Source organism: Narcine bancroftii, chromosome 6 (genome assembly GCF_036971445.1).
Source record: "Narcine bancroftii isolate sNarBan1 chromosome 6, sNarBan1.hap1, whole genome shotgun sequence".
NCBI classification, from domain to species: Eukaryota; Metazoa; Chordata; class Chondrichthyes; order Torpediniformes; family Narcinidae; genus Narcine; species Narcine bancroftii.
This window is the reverse complement of record NC_091474.1, coordinates 52,185,651-52,202,963: the sequence shown is the minus strand read 5'-3', so window position 1 is coordinate 52,202,963 and position 17,313 is coordinate 52,185,651. Positions and strand designations below refer to the sequence as shown.

The 17,313-nt window shown below is 45.1% G+C and overlaps 1 protein-coding gene across 3 annotated transcripts in view; it reads left to right on the top strand.

Moving 5' to 3' along the window:
• Positions 1 to 17,313, top strand: part of LOC138736089 (protein spinster homolog 1-like) — a 374,628-nt gene that overhangs the window by 346,793 nt on the left and 10,522 nt on the right. For 2 of the 3 annotated variants that reach the window (XM_069884988.1, XM_069884986.1), the window contains exons 10-11: positions 321 to 419; positions 2,037 to 5,280. In XM_069884988.1, the coding sequence (XP_069741089.1) occupies positions 321 to 419; positions 2,037 to 2,333 (396 nt within the window). In that variant the 3' untranslated portion in view covers positions 2,334 to 5,280. Of the gene's footprint in view, positions 1 to 320; positions 420 to 2,036; positions 5,281 to 17,313 lie in introns of those variants that run through there. The other variant, XM_069884987.1, reaches the window with a different exon arrangement.

The following is a 17,313-nucleotide window of genomic DNA, read 5'->3' as shown; positions in this document are numbered from 1 at the left end:
TCAGTCTCTTTGACCTCCCCTTGTTACTCTAACCAGGGACTGCTCCAACACCACAAAAGACTGCATCGTTGTACTGCATTTTCTTACACTATGATAACAGTGAATATTTATTATCTATGAATTTTTAATTCCGTTAAGTTGTTTTTTTCATTATTTTTGTAGTTTATTTAAATTATAAAGTACATGTTCAGCTGCAACAAGTAAGAATGTTGGCACATATGCACAATATGTATGACGATAAATTCCACTTTCATTCTCATTGTTCAGGGGTTAGTCGTGAGGTGTGAACTGCCATGTCTGTTTTAATTTTCTTTCCTCAGTATGTTGTGATTCCATCCCGTCGCTCAATGGCTGAGGCAGTCCAGATAACCATCTCCCATGTCCTGGGAGACGCCAGCAGTCCGTACATCATTGGTGCTGTAAGTAGCACCCTCTCCTGTGAACACTTTCACCAGGGTCTTGATTCGAGTGAATACAGTGTTTAATTCAGCTGTGGAACGATATGTTGTTTTCTCTCCCCACCCAAAGAGCAATTTACCTGACTTTGATAGTGCATTGCTGATTCACAAGATTGATTCCTAGGGTGAGGTAACTGCCCTTTGAAGAAAGATTGAGTTTGAAGTGCCTCCCATTCTTATTAATTAAATTGTTATATTTATTTACAACACGGTTGGCCATTGAAAGATCAATTACACATTTGTGGAGTTCAGACAAATGAGAGGTGGGTACAGACCTGTGAGGGATTGACGAGAGAATATTTCCTCTAGAATGGAGTTATGATCTTTGAAGATCTTAGGAATTCTCTGCCTCAGGACTGTTATTGAATATTCAATTATAGAATTTTGGACACTGAAAGAGTTTGAGGATTTGGACATTAAGTTCAAGTTTATTATTACCTAATTGTACAGACAACCAGACAGAACAGTGTTTCTCCAGACCACGGTGTCAACACATACACATACAATCGACAGTGCACAATAATCACATATATACAAAAAGATGCATGTTAAATTAAATATATATAGATATTTTGGAATGACAACCGCTGCAATCGTGTCTGCCTGTCCCGCATCGGACTTGTCAGCCACAAACGAGCCTGCAGCTGACGTGGACTTTTTACCCCCTCCATAAATCTTCGTCCGCGAAGCCAAGCCAAAGAAAGAAAAAGAAAGACTCGGTTACAGGATACTATTCACCAATCTCACAGCTTGCAGGAAGGAGCTATTTCCCAGCCTGGCGGACCTGTACCTCTTCTTTAATGGTAGTGGGTCAAAGATACTGTGTGCTGGATGGAATGAGTCCTCAATAATATCAGGATCCCTATTTAAGAAAATGGATGTTTCTCCATGACAGAAGCTGGAGTGAGTTGTCAGGGAGAGCTGATGGATGAATTGAATGATAAAAGATACGTGTAGCACTGCCTAGATGTCCTTTCAATAAGGGGAAGCAGATTAGCACACAGTGTTGTGGGAACTCAATGTGTCGGGCAGCATCCGTGTAAGGCAATAGACAGTCGACATTTTCCGGTCGATAACCCTTCATCAGCACTGAACTGGGCAGAAGCCCAAATAAAAGAGTGGGGGAGAAGCATGGGCTGGCCAGCGATAGATGAATACAGGTGGGATGGGGATGGGGGAAGGGGAGAGTGGATTAAGGAAGGTTGGCCAAGTATTAAATTTAAATTTTAACTTTCGACATGCAGCACAATAACAGGCCTTTTGGCCCACAAGTCCATGCTGCCCAATTAATCTACAGCCCCCAGTTTGTTTTGAACGGTGGGAGGAAACCAGAGACCCCGGGGAAAATCCATGATCGCTGGTGCTGTATTGACATTGCGCTAACTGCTACGCTCACCGTGCTGTCCCTGATGGAGGATGGGGAAAACGGGAGAGTGGATTAAGGAAGGTTGGCCAAGAATTTAATATTACAATAATTAAGTCCAGAGGTAATAAAGACTTGGGGAAGGTTTCAGAGAGTTTGGTGGTTATAAAAATGGAAATGGTGCATTAAATTGTTCACTTTCTATTTGCATGCAGATCTCCAATGCCCTTCAGAAGAGACTTCCGAATTCCACCAATGTGATGTTTATGAGTCTTCAGTACTCTCTCTTAGTCAGCCCTTTTATTGCTGTGATTGGGGGAAGCATATTCCTTTGGACTGCTAACCACATAGAGAAGGACCAAAACTATGCATTAATGCATATCCAAGGTAAAAGTGTTAACCTATGGGGACCAATATCTATTGCCTTGAGCATACATGAACTAATTGAGGTGTTTCCAATGAAGGATTTGATATTGAGTCTGCTCGTGGCAGCAAAGTTAGACCAAGGGTGAAATTCATCAACTTCTTTACATCCAAAAGTTGGTGGAAATGGAACAATTCCACCAAAAGTGGGCACTGGCAGTAGTCCAATGAAAATCTCAACACTGATTCTGATAGAGTTTTGTTGGAATAAGATATTACATATGTTAGTGTTATATAGTCAGGATAATGTGAACTATTTTGTAACCACATAAGAATACACCCTTCTCACTCTAGTAACTGTAGTGTACCACTGAGGGGTGTATGTATATGTATGAGCGTGTGTGTGTGAACAGTTTCCTGAGATGGTGGAAGGCATCAGTAAGTAAACTCTCTTCTGTTATTTGAATCTTGCATCCCTAAGTTATTTAAGAAGCCTCCCAAGTAACCCAGAGACATAACATGGTGGCAGCAAGAAAAGAGAACAAGAACAAAGCTATAAATGCACTGAAATATGAAGGGGAAGAAGAGAAAAAACATTCCTGAAAAAAAATGGCTGGAGCAACAGCAGTTCATCCAGTGAACGGGAGGATGAAGACATTGTTGAATCGTTTAAAAAGTTTCAGCAGAAACACAATTTAGCATTTAAAAGGTATTTTAAAAATGCAACTGCAGAGGAGAAGGTCAGTTATCTACTTCTCTGGACAGGGGAGCAAGGCCTTGTCTTGTTTAATAGCTGGGAGCTTACAGAGGTGGAGAAAAATGATCCCAAGCAGATATTTGCAAAGTTTGTTTCTCACCTTGAACCCAGGTCTAATCATAGAATTAAACGCTATGAATTTCATGGCTTAATGCAAGAGACTGATGAAACTGTTGATAACTTCCTCACCAGACTAAAAATTGTTGCTGCAAAGTACATATTTAAGGATATAGAGGAAAGATTAACTGATCAAGTGGAGTGCCCATTCCATAGTTCAAAAGTCTCTTATAGGGAAAGATAGCTTCAAGTCAGCCAAAGCTATATACACAGCCAGAGCCTTCGAAGCAATGAGGATGCAAATGAAATCCCTATCTATGCAGACCCACCCACAGCAAAGAGAAGGAAGGGTTGATGCTATAAAGAAAACAATCAGAAAAGTGCAAACCCCAAGACCTGCAGGAAGGGCAGCAGACAACACCCCTTTGATGACCGTAACAAATGACCTGCATACGATTCTGAATTTAGAGCCTGTGTTAAAGCAAACCACTGGGCGAAGATGTGCAAATCTGGTGTGAAGAAAACAGTAATGAAGATAAAAGGTAAGAAGAAGATCCACCATATAAAGGGAAACAACAATGAGGACTCCAATACCCAGATACTGAACATGGAATTCATACACCTTCACAAGATGTCGGGTGAGATGAAAGAAGGAAGCAAGTTGCACACAATGATCCAAATACAGAGGACAATCTAGAACAAGCCTACAATATGTAACCTAATGGTGAAGCTGGATACTGGATCACAAAGCAACGTCCTTCCACTCAGACTCCACCACCAGATGTTCCCAGAGAACATAATAAAAGGATATCCAAATGACGGTGCATTGGAAAGAACAAATGTCCCATTAATGGCCTATGGTGGACCCATGATCAAGCAGCTAGGGAGAGCTAAGGTCAATGGCTGCCATAAGGGAAAGAACATCCTCTGTACATTCTAAGTAGTAGACAGAGATGGACCAGCAGTTCTAGGTCTGCCAGGAGTTGCAGTTGATCTCTGAAAATTATGAGATCCAATTGAAGAAGATATCCAAAAGGATCAACAGAAGCACACATCAAAAAGAGGAAATGATTTCCACAGAAGTACCTGCCAAGCCATGGCACACAGTGCCAGGAGACTTGTTCACCGAGAATCAAGAGTGGTATTTAATAGTAGCGTGTAACTACTCTGTTTCCATTTGTCAAAAGGGTGAAAGACCTGAGAGTGACAACTATCACCTCAGAAATGAGAGTGCTCCTTGCAATGGAACACAGTTCACATCACAAGAATTCAGAAAGCTGGCTGCAGAGTATGGATTTGTTGTTACTACATCATCCCCAAACTACCCTAAAGGTCATGGGTTCATTGAAGGATGAGTGCAAACTGAAACACACACTAGTTAAATGTCATGAAACAAAAGAAGACCCAGACCTAGCTCTTCTATCATTACGAGCCACACCTTTAAGGGCTGACATGAAGTCCCCAGCAGAACCTCTCAATGGCAGGAGATATGAAACAACAAATTACACCCTCCAGAAGACCAGGAGGAAACCAGAAGACTGGCTGATATGCAAGAAGCAATATAACAAACATGCACAAACATTGCCAGAACTCTTCAGAGGGCAGCACGTGCATATTCAAGAGCCGATGTTGAAAACATGGACCCCAGCAAAGGTTATCAGAGAAGCTGAGACACCAAGATCATACATTGTCGAGACAGACTCTGGCCATCAGCTGAGGAGGAAGAGAATTTACATCTGGACGACACAAGATGTGATGAAGCAGAAAGCTTGAATACCAGCAAAGCCTGCAACACCAACATCAAGTGAAGAGACCACAACCATTGTGGAATTGTGCCGCTTTCCCTCTCGCTTATCAATGACGCTCACAGATCAAGTGAAGAGACCATAACATCAACACAGCAGTTGTCAGGTGAAGCACAACAAACTACATCACCTACATGTGAACCAGTAACACAGAGCCCAATGGACGCAGCCAAATCCACAAGATGGCGAAGGAACATACTGCCACCAGTGCGATATCAAGAAGAACTATTTAAAATAGTTGTGTAAATAAACGAGTGTACAAGTTCAGTTACTTAAGTTGCACTGGAAAGAAAGTGATAAAGAACACTAAATTTTCCTTTATCTTGAGAAGGAGGGATGTTATGTAGTCAGGATAATGTGAACAATTTTGTAACCGCGCAAGAATACACCCGTCTCACAGTAGTAACTGTAGTGCACCACTGTGGGGTGTATGTGTATGTATGAGTAAGTGTGTGTGAACAGTTTCCTGAGATGGTGGAAGGCATCAGTAAGTAAAGTCTCTTTTGTTATTTGAATCTTGCATCTAAGTTATTTAAGAGGCCTCCCAAGTAACACAGAGACATAACAGATAGTAGGTGGATGAAGTTATGACATTGATCAGGCCTAACACCACCATTCTGTTATGGAAGTACAATCATTTTCTGCATTGTATTCCATTGTCTTCTCTCCTGGGTGCCACTCATGTAATTTACCAAATGCTACATGTTCCAGGGCAATAGCTAATGATATTGGGCCAAGGGTGTTTCCTGAAATGGAGGTCTGTCATCACAAGGAACGAATGGTGAGTTTATTCTCACTGCAACCTTGGGGGCTGGGAGCTGGTAAAATTGAGATGGGATAGCTCGTCAGAACCTTGTTTCATCCCCAGGGCAGGGAACCTAGAACGAGAGGCACATTTGCAGTAAGGGGTAGAAATTTAAAGCAGGTCTGAAAGAGTATGTTTTTGACAGAGTGCGGTGACAATCTGCCATGCGCTGCCAAAGGAGGTGGTGGAGGGAGGTGCTTTTACGAAGTATATAAAGCTTTTGGATGTAGATAGGGAAGGCACAGATGGTTTCAGGCACAATGCAGGCGATGGGATAAGGTAGGTAGGCATGCTTGTTGGCAAGGAAGTGGGGCTGTAATGGGCTGTTTATGTGCTGTATGATTCTGAAGGTTAATTGGGATATTGAGCCACTTTCCCTCTCGCTTATCAATGATGCTCACAGATCAACATTGCTTTTTATCACAGCAGCTGTAGAGCTCTTCATTAGCAAGTGGGCCCATTTGATTGATACCTGCAAGCTCAGAACCATTCATCTGCTATTGTGGCCCTTTTAAACATGGCAAATAACCAATGCTTTCTTTGACCTGAAAAAAGACATGCACATCAGAATGCTTTGGAGTCTGGGCAGATGGAAATCATCTGAATTACAGCTTTCTAAAACACACACACTCATGCCCTTTAATGACATGTTCAATTAATTGTGAGACTGGAACAATTAATTGTTCACATTCTGCTGAATGTAAATTGTTTTCTTGTCAGAAACAAAACCAAATGTAAAAGACTTTGACTCACCATTGGCCAGTGTCCCATTTGTGTCCATTTGATGGTGTTAGGCTGCTTGTCATGGCAGAAGAAACTCCCAGGATGAGAAATATTGAATAAAAATCATAAACATAGGCCAGCCCTGTGAAAGTGAGGCCCAGATAAATGAATGGGAAGGGGTTAGAAGGATATGGGCCAAATGCAGGCCCAGAGAGCCAACTTGGCCAGCATGGACTAGATGGGAGGAAGGGTCTGCTCCATGCTGTATGACTGATGGATTCTGGGTGCCATGGATGATTGCACATCACTGCTGGTTAGAACAGGTCTTTTGAATGGCGCCACACACAATACAACTTACACGAAAACTGTCCCTTTCATACTCACACATCCATCTAGAAGCTTCTGCTGCCATCACTACCCCTGGCAGCCTGTTCCAGACACCCATCATTCTCTGTGTAAAACACCATTCTGGTTGACAAGGCCACTGGTTTGAATACCTCCCCTCCAGTGCAAAACCTCAATCTATAACTGAGGAAGGGCTATAGCATCAATGATGTCTATTTACAGATATTCACTCAACTCACAGATAGAAAACATCCCATGGTACTATTGGAAAATACACCATCGTCTTCAACCCTCTAAACATTTTACTCCTCAACCAATATCACTCAAAATGAATTGAGTGGTTATTGTCTCACTGTTATTAGTGAGTAGCTGTGTGTACATTAAATGGCAGTCAAATGTTACATTACTTTAATAAGATCGTAAAAATAATAATCCCCAGCAAATGCTCCTCGAGCAACTTCAACGTCTCCCAGAACTTTACAGGACATTTTTCAGTTGTGAACTCTGAGGTAACTTCAGAAATAGGACCAGGAGATGACAGAGATCCTGAAAGCCCTTTCCTCCACTCAATGAGGACAAGATTGATCTGTGGAATTTACATCAATGCTCCCACTTTGATTCTCCCATAAACCTTGAATATCACTCAGCATCTGGGCTGTAGAATTCCAAAGTTTTGCAAACCTCAGACAAAAAATTCCTTCCCATCTCCATTTTGAGAAATTGACCTTTTATCCTCAGGCTGCCTTGCCAAGTTCTAGACTCCACACCCAAATACATGGGACCATCTTAGCATTGAACTGTCAAAGTCTGTGGTGTTTCTGTAAGATTGTTTCTCATTCTTGTGGACTTGGCAGATTATAAGGACGTTCTGCTCAATCCTCCCACCCTCCCCCCGAAGAGGGCTGTTGCAAAAACCTGAAGGGAGGTATCTACCTTAATGAGGACTGACCTGAATCAGGCTTCTGGTGCTGGCTTGGGATTCCCTGAGACAAGACCCAGTTGTCATTCTAATGCAGGCTTCAGAGAGGATCTGAAAGCCAATCAATGCCTGAGAAACTCTGACAACCTGGAGGCACAGTTTCCAGTGATGAAATTGGATTGCACAACACACAGCAAAGCCTCTTGAATTGCCATTGCAGGCCAGAGCTGGCATATAGCCTTAGTACAGATGTCCGATGGTCAGCATGTTTAGGTGAGGTGTCTGTGATTATTTTCTTTGTCCTAGGCTCGGGGTCATACATCATTGAGCCACCAGGGGGCCTAGAGACACGACACCCAGCCTAATGACATCCAACCACCAGAGGGCCCATGGTATCTCTCTCTCTCTCTCTCTCTCTCTCTCTCTCTCTCTCTCTCTCTCTCTCTTCCTCTCCCCAGAGGTACCAGCCAACTAGAGATTTATGTGAGTGGAATAAATTGTGGCAGGCTGCACCCTAAACAGGGACAATACTGTTTGGGGAAACACAGCTTTATTCCACTCACATAAATCTCTAGTTGGCTGCTAGCTGTGCTTACAGTGTGATCCCCAGGGAGAAAGAGAGAGCACATGGTCAGGACCTCGGCTTTATACCATGGGCGCTCTGGGCCCACCTGGTGGTCGGATGTCATTAGGCCAGGTGCTGTGTCTCTAGGCCCCCTGTTGGTCGAGTGATGTACCACAGTGTATTTGGTTGTTTGCCTCTCATGACCCCGAGCTGAGGACAAAGAAAATGATGGCGTTCAATCCCATTTCACAGCATGAAAACTTCAGGCAATGTGAAGAACACTTTGTTGGGTCCTGAGAACAGCAGTATGATGGCTGCCTCATCCAGGCAGACAACACATTTATACTGTGCTATGGAAAAAAGAACTCAAAAGTGGGAAGCTAATATAAAACTGTCCCAAAGAAATTGATACTTGTCAAAATAACTCATCTGGTCCTTTAAGGGAGGAAACCTGCTTTGTTTACTTGTTTTGGCTTCAGAAGACGAACAAGAAAATCTGCAGATGCTGGGGTCAAGAGCAAAAGCTAATTAGTGTTTCAAGATGAAGGGCTCAGGCCCGAAACATTGGTTACTCTACCTCCTGTGGATGGTGCGTGATCTGCTGACTTTCTCCAGCATGTTTGTGTATTGCACTCTACCCCAACTTTCTTGTTTAACTCTCCCACCCATTCCCTTTGCTTTGTGTCCTGGAGCACTGTATGTCTGCCTGATGTAGTCACTGACAATCCTGGCTCCTTGCCAGTTGTGCAAAGTGCCAGCCCAGGTGGCGGCTCAAGAGGGATCACAGTATGACCCAACTTTTTCACCTTCAGCACAGGGAACTAGACAGCAGCAAGAAACCTGATACCCTTCATCTCCCCAGAAAACTTTGGCTCATCTGCTCACCTGTCTCGAAACTTGTGGAAGAGGGGGTAGAGGGTCGGGAAGACTGGAGGTGATGTAAAAGCAGTGAACGGGGGTGGAGTTGTTCAATGAACCATACATGTTGAATGGCCCAGGGGCAAAATGTGCCTGAAGCAGCTTGACACCTGAGTCATCTGTGGCTCAGTGGACAGGACAATTGGTTTGGAGTCTGTGCATGGCTATGAGACTTAAACCAGCAGAGTATATATATAGATATATCTATAGATTTAGATATCTATAGATCCAACTGCACGAAAACCAACAAGGTCGGGTCAGATACAGCAATGAGCTCTCTGAACCTTTCTCCATTGACAACGGCGTGAAGCAAGGCTGCGTCCTTGCACCAACCCTTTTTACTATCTTCTTCAGTATGATGCTGAAATAAGCCATGAAAGACGTCAACAATGAAGACGCTGTTTACATCCGGTACTGCACGGATGGCAGTCTCTTCAATCTGAGGCGCCTGCAAGCTCACACCAAGACACAAGAGAAACTTGTCCGTGAACTACTCTTTGCAGACGATGCCGCTTTAGTTGCCCATTCAGAGCCAGCTCTTCAGCGCTTGACGCCCTGCTTTGCGGAAACTGCCAAAATGTTTGGCCTGGAAGTCAGCCTGAAGAAAACTGAGGTCCTCCATCAGCCAGCTCCCCACCATGACTACCAGCCCTCCCCCACATCTCCATTGGGCACACAAAACTCAAAACGGTCAACCAGTTTACCTATCTCGGCTGCACCATTTCATCAGATGCAAGGATCGACAAAGAGATAGACAACAGACTCGCCAAGGCAAATAGCGCCTTTGGAAGACTACACAAAAGAGTCTGGAAAAACAACCACCTGAAGAAACACATAAAGATCAGCGTGTACAGAGCCGTTGTCATACCCACACTCCTGTTCGGCTCCGAATCATGGGTCCTCTACCGGCATCACCTACGGCTCCTAGAACGCTTCCACCAGCGTTGTCTCCGCTCCATCCTCAACATCCATTGGAGCGCTTTCATCCCTAACGTCGAAGTACTCGAGATGGCAGAGGTCGACAGCATCGAGTCCACGCTGCTGAAGATCCAGCTGCGCTGGGTGGGTCACATCTCCAGAATGGAGGACCATCGCCTTCCCAAGATCGTGTTATATGGCGAGCTCTCCACTGGCCACCGTGACAGAGGTGCACCAAAGAAAAGGTACAAGGACTGCCTAAAGAAATCTCTTGGTGCCTGCCACATTGACCACCGCCAGTGGGCTGATATCGCCTCAAACCGTGCATCTTGGCGCCTCACAGTTTGGCGGGCAGCAACCTCCTTTGAAGAAGACCGCAGATCCCACCTCACTGACAAAAGACAAAGGAGGAAAAACCCAACACCCAACCCCAACCAACCAATTTTCCCCTGCAGCCGCTGCAACCGTGTCTGCCTGTCCCGCATCGGACTTGTCAGCCACAAACGAGCCTGCAGCTGACGTGGACTTTTACCCCCTCCATAAATCTTCGTCCGCGAAGCCAAGCCAAAGAAAAAAAAACAGATATAGATATATACATACACATATAAGCTGGCACTCCAGTCCATCTCATGGATGAGGCATTAAGTCAAGGCCCTACAGCTCCTGTCAGCTATGTTCTAGTTAGTAGAAAAGTAGCAGGCTTGTTGAATGTTGGTCCTTCAGCTGACATTAAAAATATGACCTGATCATTCATTTCATTGTGGGAGCTTGGTGCGTGTATATTGGCTTGGCATGTTTCTTCCATTACAACAATCTCTGTCTTGTCAGAGTTTTATTTTCCTGGGTCATCCAAAAGGGACTATACAAATGAAAATCTTTATTATTTGCCAAAGGTAAGGAAAAGCAATTCAGTTGAAATCAGACAGTTGAAGAATAGATGGACCTTTCTGTTCAAGAGTAGGACATACTCCATGAATGGAAGGCCTAGGAATATTGAAAGATCTCGCTGTACAAGGATAGCCTACGTGTGGTGCACCCAGGGAATGTTTAGGAACAGAGGGGCCATGGTGCACCAGAGTCGGACACACACTTTGAATGGTGGGTTCCCAGGGAGTAAAGGTAAAGGGTAAAGGGTAAAGGTTCCATTATTGCCACATAATATTACCTTTAGAATGTAACATACATGAAACTTTTGAACTTTGTCGAACATAAGGAAAACAGAGAGTTGCCACTTTATCCAGCGCCCCTCACAGGTGGGGATGCCCCAGTGAGGAATGAACTCGTGACCCCTAGTTTGCAAGACCAGTTCTCTAACCACTGAGCTATCAGAGGAAGAAAGGAAGTTCAGTGTATAAGGATGGGATCCACCCTGTGAATGGTAGCACCAAATGAACAAGGGTAGGACAAACATCCAGAAGAGGTAGGTTGGTGCATATGCCATTAGTACAGGAGTCCCATACTAACTAATCCATGCACCAACTCTTGTTATAAACACCTAACTCAGCATAGACTGGAAATTTGCATTGGTGACTTTGATATTCTGGGTGGTTTTGTAAAATAAGGCTCCACAAGGCAAGCTCTGCCAAACCCCAGGGAGACAAATGGTTGTGAATTAGAAGAGCTTCAGGGTTGAGTGAAATGCCAACCTGATCTACTGCACCCAAGGAAAAGTACTGCTTTTTTATCCCCACATTGAAGAGTTAAGGAAAGAATTCGACTAATAAGTGCCTCGAAGTCGCTGACTCGGACATGATGGCATTGAAAAGATAGAACCAGTCTAAGACATGGTGCTACTCATCAATCAGTGTTTGTTCAAACGAGTATATCATTACAAAGTAATAATTAACTTAATTCTGACGGGCAGATTTCCATGTACTGAACACTTTGCAAATGTACCCAATGAAAGGAGAATTAAAAAGAAGAGAAAGCCAAGTGGATTGTGGATGTAAACTCCACAATCAGGCCCGGTCGTGAGCTGAATCATATCAATCCAGTGTTCCATTGGAGTGGACCCCGAACACAATATCTGCCTCAAGTTTGCACTAACCTGTCCAAACTTGAGGCAGGTATTGTTAATCCATTCCATAACCCATTTCCACTTCCCTCTTTTGGAATTGCCCCCCTTTGCTCCTTTCTTGCCTGCCTTATGCAAATGGAGCAAGGGGTAGAGCAGCACAGGAAACCAGTAGTCTGAGAACTTCCAAACTCAAGGTACTGCGAACTCAGTCCGAAGTGTGGCGCCCTGTAGAAGTACCTTGTGGCTGAAGTCAGGCTGCTACTGGATCTGGGTTTTGGTGGAACCTCAAGGCTTTTGCAGGTGATGGATGAGAAATACCTTTAAATAATTAATGCCACATTTTTACATGCAATGTGAAGGAATTTAATGTAAAACAAATTTATTAGTTCTGGTCACCTCATTACAGGAAGAACGTGGAAGCTTTGGAGAGTGTGCAGTGGAGATTTACCAGGATGTTTCCTGGATTGGAGATGAAGAATGAAAAGTGACTGAATAGAGGTCTCCAAGATTATGAGAGGTGTGGATAGGGTGGGCAGCCAGCATCTGTTTCCTGGGCAACAGTAGCAAATGCCAGAGGACATCTGGTAGAAAGTTTAGAGGAGTCATCAGGGGTCATTTTTTTTTACACACGGAGAGTGGTGGATGCCTGGAATGCATTGTCAGAGGTGATGGTGGAGGCTGGAACTATAGGAACATTGAAAAGGCTCTTGGACAGGGCACATGGATGTAAGAAAAATAGAGGTTTATGGAATAGGTTTACCAAGGTCGGCAACATCATAGGCTGAAGCCCTTTATGCCGTTTCCACTGGGCCACCCTTAATTGGGACAGTGACTGCTTTCCTACTGAACACAACTCATCCCCAGGGATTGGAGTGTTCTATCTGCAACTGGAAACAGGTGACTTCCTGCTGCCCCTTTATCAGCGTGCTGGCACTCATTCCAATTTTCTGTCGCAATCTTGATCGCCGTTTAATGTGCAACAACAGACATTTCATGAGGAGGTTCAGTGAATTGCTGATTACGGAGGACCAATGCAAATTGCAATGAAAATAGGGGATCCTTCTAGTTACCAGCTGCTGGCCAGATTACTCGCTGGCAATGAGAAGCAATGTTCCCTTACTGATATTGCCCAGCAAAAATCTCAGCCCTTGCTGTCAAGGCAGAAATATTGAACTGCATGACAGCAACATTTCTGCAAATGAAGCATGATTACGTGGCAGTGCCAGCAGGTCCTGGATTTCCTGGCTGTTTTCGTCGAACCAGTCCTTGTTTTTCCTGGAGGAGAAGCCCAGTACCTCTTCAGTGGATTGCAGTATGGTAGTCTTCAACTGATCCCAGAGGGTTTCAGGGGATGGGTCCGTGAGGCGGGTTGCATCGTCGAGCTTTGCTTTGAGGTTTGCCTGGAAGTTTCCTCTCGCTTCGTCTGACTGCAGGTTTCCAACATTGAACCTCTTTCTGGGGGCTTTATTATTCCTGGGCTTTGGCTTGAAGTGAAGGTTGAGCTTGCAGCGAACCAGCCGGTGGTCAGTGTGGCATTCCGCGCTGGGCATGACCCTGGTGTGGAGCACATCTCGTTTGTCACTTTCTCGCACCAGGATGTAGTCCAGGAGGTGCCAGTGCTTGGATCGGGGATGCATCCAGGTAGTCTTAAGGCTGTCCCTCTGCTGAAAAAGGGTGTTTGTAATGACAAGCAGCTGGCAAAGAAGCGAGCTGCCCACCAGACTCACCTTACAAAGCCGTCCTGTCCAGAGAAGAAACAAGCCTTCCGTCGCGCATACAGCCATCTTCAGCGCAAACTCCGGGAGATCCAAAATGAGTGGTGGACTAGCCTCGCCAAACGAACCCAGCTCAGCGCGGACATTGGCGACTTCAGGGGTTTCTACGAGGCTCTAAATGCTGTGTACGGCCCCTCACCCCAAGTCCAAAGCCCGCTGCGCAGCTCAGATGGCAAAGTCCTCCTCAGCGACAAGACCTGCATCCTCAACCGATGGTCAGAACACTTCCAATCTCTTTTCAGTGCCAACTGCTCAGTCCAAGATTCCGCCCTGCTCCAGCTCCCTCAACAGCCCCTAAGGCTAGAGCTGGATGAGGTCCTCACCCAGGATGAGACATATAAGGCAATTGAACAACTGAAAAGTGGCAAAGCACCAGGTATGGATGGAATCCCCCCAGAGGTCTGGAAGGCTGGCGGCAAAACTCTGCATGCCAAACTGCATGAGTTTTTCAAGCTTTGTTGGGACCAAGGAAAACTGCCTCAGGACCTTTGTGATGCCACCATCATCACCCTGTACAAAAACAAAGGCGAGAAATCAGACTGATCAAACTACAGGGGAATCACGCTGCTCTCCATTGCAGGCAAAATCTTCGCTAGGATTCTCCTAAATAGAATAATACCTAGTGTCACAGAAAATGTTCTCCCAGAATCACAGTGCGGCTTTCGCGCAAACAGAGGAACTACTGACATGGTCTTTGCCCTCAGACAGCTCCAAGAAAAGTGCAGAGAACAAAACAAAGGACTCTACAACACCTTTGTTGACCTCACCAAAGCCTTCGACACCATGAGCAGGAAAGGGCTTTGGCAAATACTAGAGCGCATCGGATGTCCCCCAAAGTTCCTCAACATGATTATCCAACTGCACGAAAACCAACAAGGTCGGGTCAGATACAGCAATGAGCTCTCTGAACCCTTCTCCATTAACAATGGCGTTAAACAAGGCTGTGTTCTCGCACCAACCCTCTTTTCAATTTTCTTCAGCATGATGCTGAACCAAGCCATGAAAGACCCCAACAATGAAGACGCTGTTTACATCCGGTACCGCACGGATGGCAGTCTCTTCAATCTGAGGCGCCTGCAAGCTCACACCAAGACACAAGAGAAACTTGTCCGTGAACTACTCTTTGCAGACGATGCCGCTTTAGTTGCCCATTCAGAGCCAGCTCTTCAGCGCTTGACGTCCTGCTTTGCGGAAACTGCCAAAATGTTTGGCCTGGAAGTCAGCCTGAAGAAAACTGAGGTCCTCCATCAGCCAGCTCCCCACCATGACTACCAGCCCCCCCCCCCACATCTCCATTGGGCACACAAAACTCAAAACGGTCAACCAGTTTTCCTATCTCGGCTGCACCATTTCATCAGATGCAAGGATCGACAATGAGATAGACAACAGACTCGCCAAGGCAAATAGCGCCTTTGGAAGACTACACAAAAGAGTCTGGAAAAACAACCAACTGAAAAACCTCACAAAGATAAGCGTATACAGAGCCGTTGTCATACCCACACTCCTGTTCGGCTCCGAATCATGGGTCCTCTACCGGCATCACTTACGGCTCCTAGAACGCTTCCACCAGTGTTGTCTCCGCTCCATCCTCAACATCCATTGGAGCGCTTTCATCCCTAACGTCGAAGTACTCGAGATGGCAGAGGTCGACAGCATCGAGTCCATGCTGCTGAAGATCCAGCTATGCTGGGTGGGTCACGTCTCCAGAATGGAGGACCATCGCCTTCCCAAGATCGTGTTATATGGCGAGCTCTCCACTGGCCACCGTGACAGAGGTGCACCAAAGAAAAGGTACAAGGACTGCCTAAAGAAATCTCTTGGTGCCTGCCACATTGACCACCGCCAGTGGGCTGATATCGCCTCAAACCATGCATCTTGGCGCCTCACAGTTTGGCGGGCAGCAACCTCCTTTGAAGAAGACCGCAGAGCCCACCTCACTGACAAAAGGCAAAGGAGGAAAAACCCAACACCCAACCCCAACCAACCAATTTTCCCCTGCAGCCGCTGCAACCGTGTCTGCCTGTCCCGCATCGGACTTGTCAGCCACAAACGAGCTTGCAGCTGACGTGGACTTTTTACCCCCTCCATAAATCTTCATCTGCGAAGCCAAGCCAAAGAAAAAAGACGTGGCAGTGGGAAGGGACATTGTTACTGAAACAGTATTCAGAAAGGTGTTGTTCAAACAGCTCAATCCAAATTTGTGTAAAGACAGTAATACATTTCTTTATCAGTGGATTCCAACACAAGTTGACAGAGTTCTTTTCAACCACATTTACACGGAACCAATAGTTTATTGACTCTCTGTTCAAGACCAGTGGATTTCTAGACAAGTGTTAACAGCTATAAAAGTAATGATTGGTTTTTAGGTTCTCTGAAATCAGCTGTATGGCACAGAAGTTGATTTTAGTTCCACGTCACTTTCTGTTACATCAGCAAGATGTCACTAACTCCTTGCAGTTTTGTATTTCTGGGAAGACTGCTGTGTGCCAGACCCAGGCTCCCTCTCATCCGATCAACTTACTCTCTGACACACCTTCTTCTCTTTTACTCCTCCATCTCTCTTCCCATCAGGACCTGGGTGTTTCTAGACCAGCACATTGGCACACACTGATCCCTGCAGCACCCAATGAGAAACTCTGCACTGGAAATTCCTGCCAGTGGAAGACTTTCTTATTCCTATCCTATGTTTCCAGTTGACCAGATTTTTTCATCCATGTCTAGGACTTTATCAATAGCTTCCTGTAAGTCCAGATAAATTGCATCCTCTGTTTCCATCTCAACTATTCTGCCCGTTACCAACAAATCTCCAAACAATTCCAGCAGACTTGATAATCATGATTTGCCTTTCGCCAATCCATGATGATATTGGTCATTTCTGTCACTCTTCTCCACGTGCCCTGCTTTTATCTCCCTGATAATGTTCCCGACAACTGAATATCCCAATGAAGGGTTTCGGCCTGAAACATCAACTGTCTCTTGCTCTCCACGGATGCTGCCCTACCTGCTGAGTTTGTCCAGCAATTTGTACTTTGCTCCAGTCGTCCAGTATCTGCAGCCTTTTCGGTCACTCTGTTTACCTCCACCATCCTGTTCGCCATTCTGGTAAATCTTCACATTGCTCTCTCTGTGAGAGGGTATAAATGAGAGTTTATTGTTATATACACATGTATAATGTACATATCTTTGGTATATCATTTCTTAGATTGAGAGACCAAACTAGACTCATCATCCAACACACAATATGAGGAAACTTGCCCAAAGGATAGTCAGGAAGGTTCATACGCTTGGTGAAGTAATGAACTGGATTTGAAAATGGCTGGACGGGAGAAGGCAGAGAGTAGAGGTGAATGATTTGTTTCTCAGACTGGAGGCCTGGTCTAGTGATTTGCCTCAGGGATCGGTTCTGGGACCATTGCTGTTTGTCATCTATATCAGTGATCTGGATGATAATGTGGGAAATTGGATCAGTAAGGTTTCAAATTAGAGGTGTTGTGGACAGCGAAGAAGGTTTTCAAAGATTTCAGA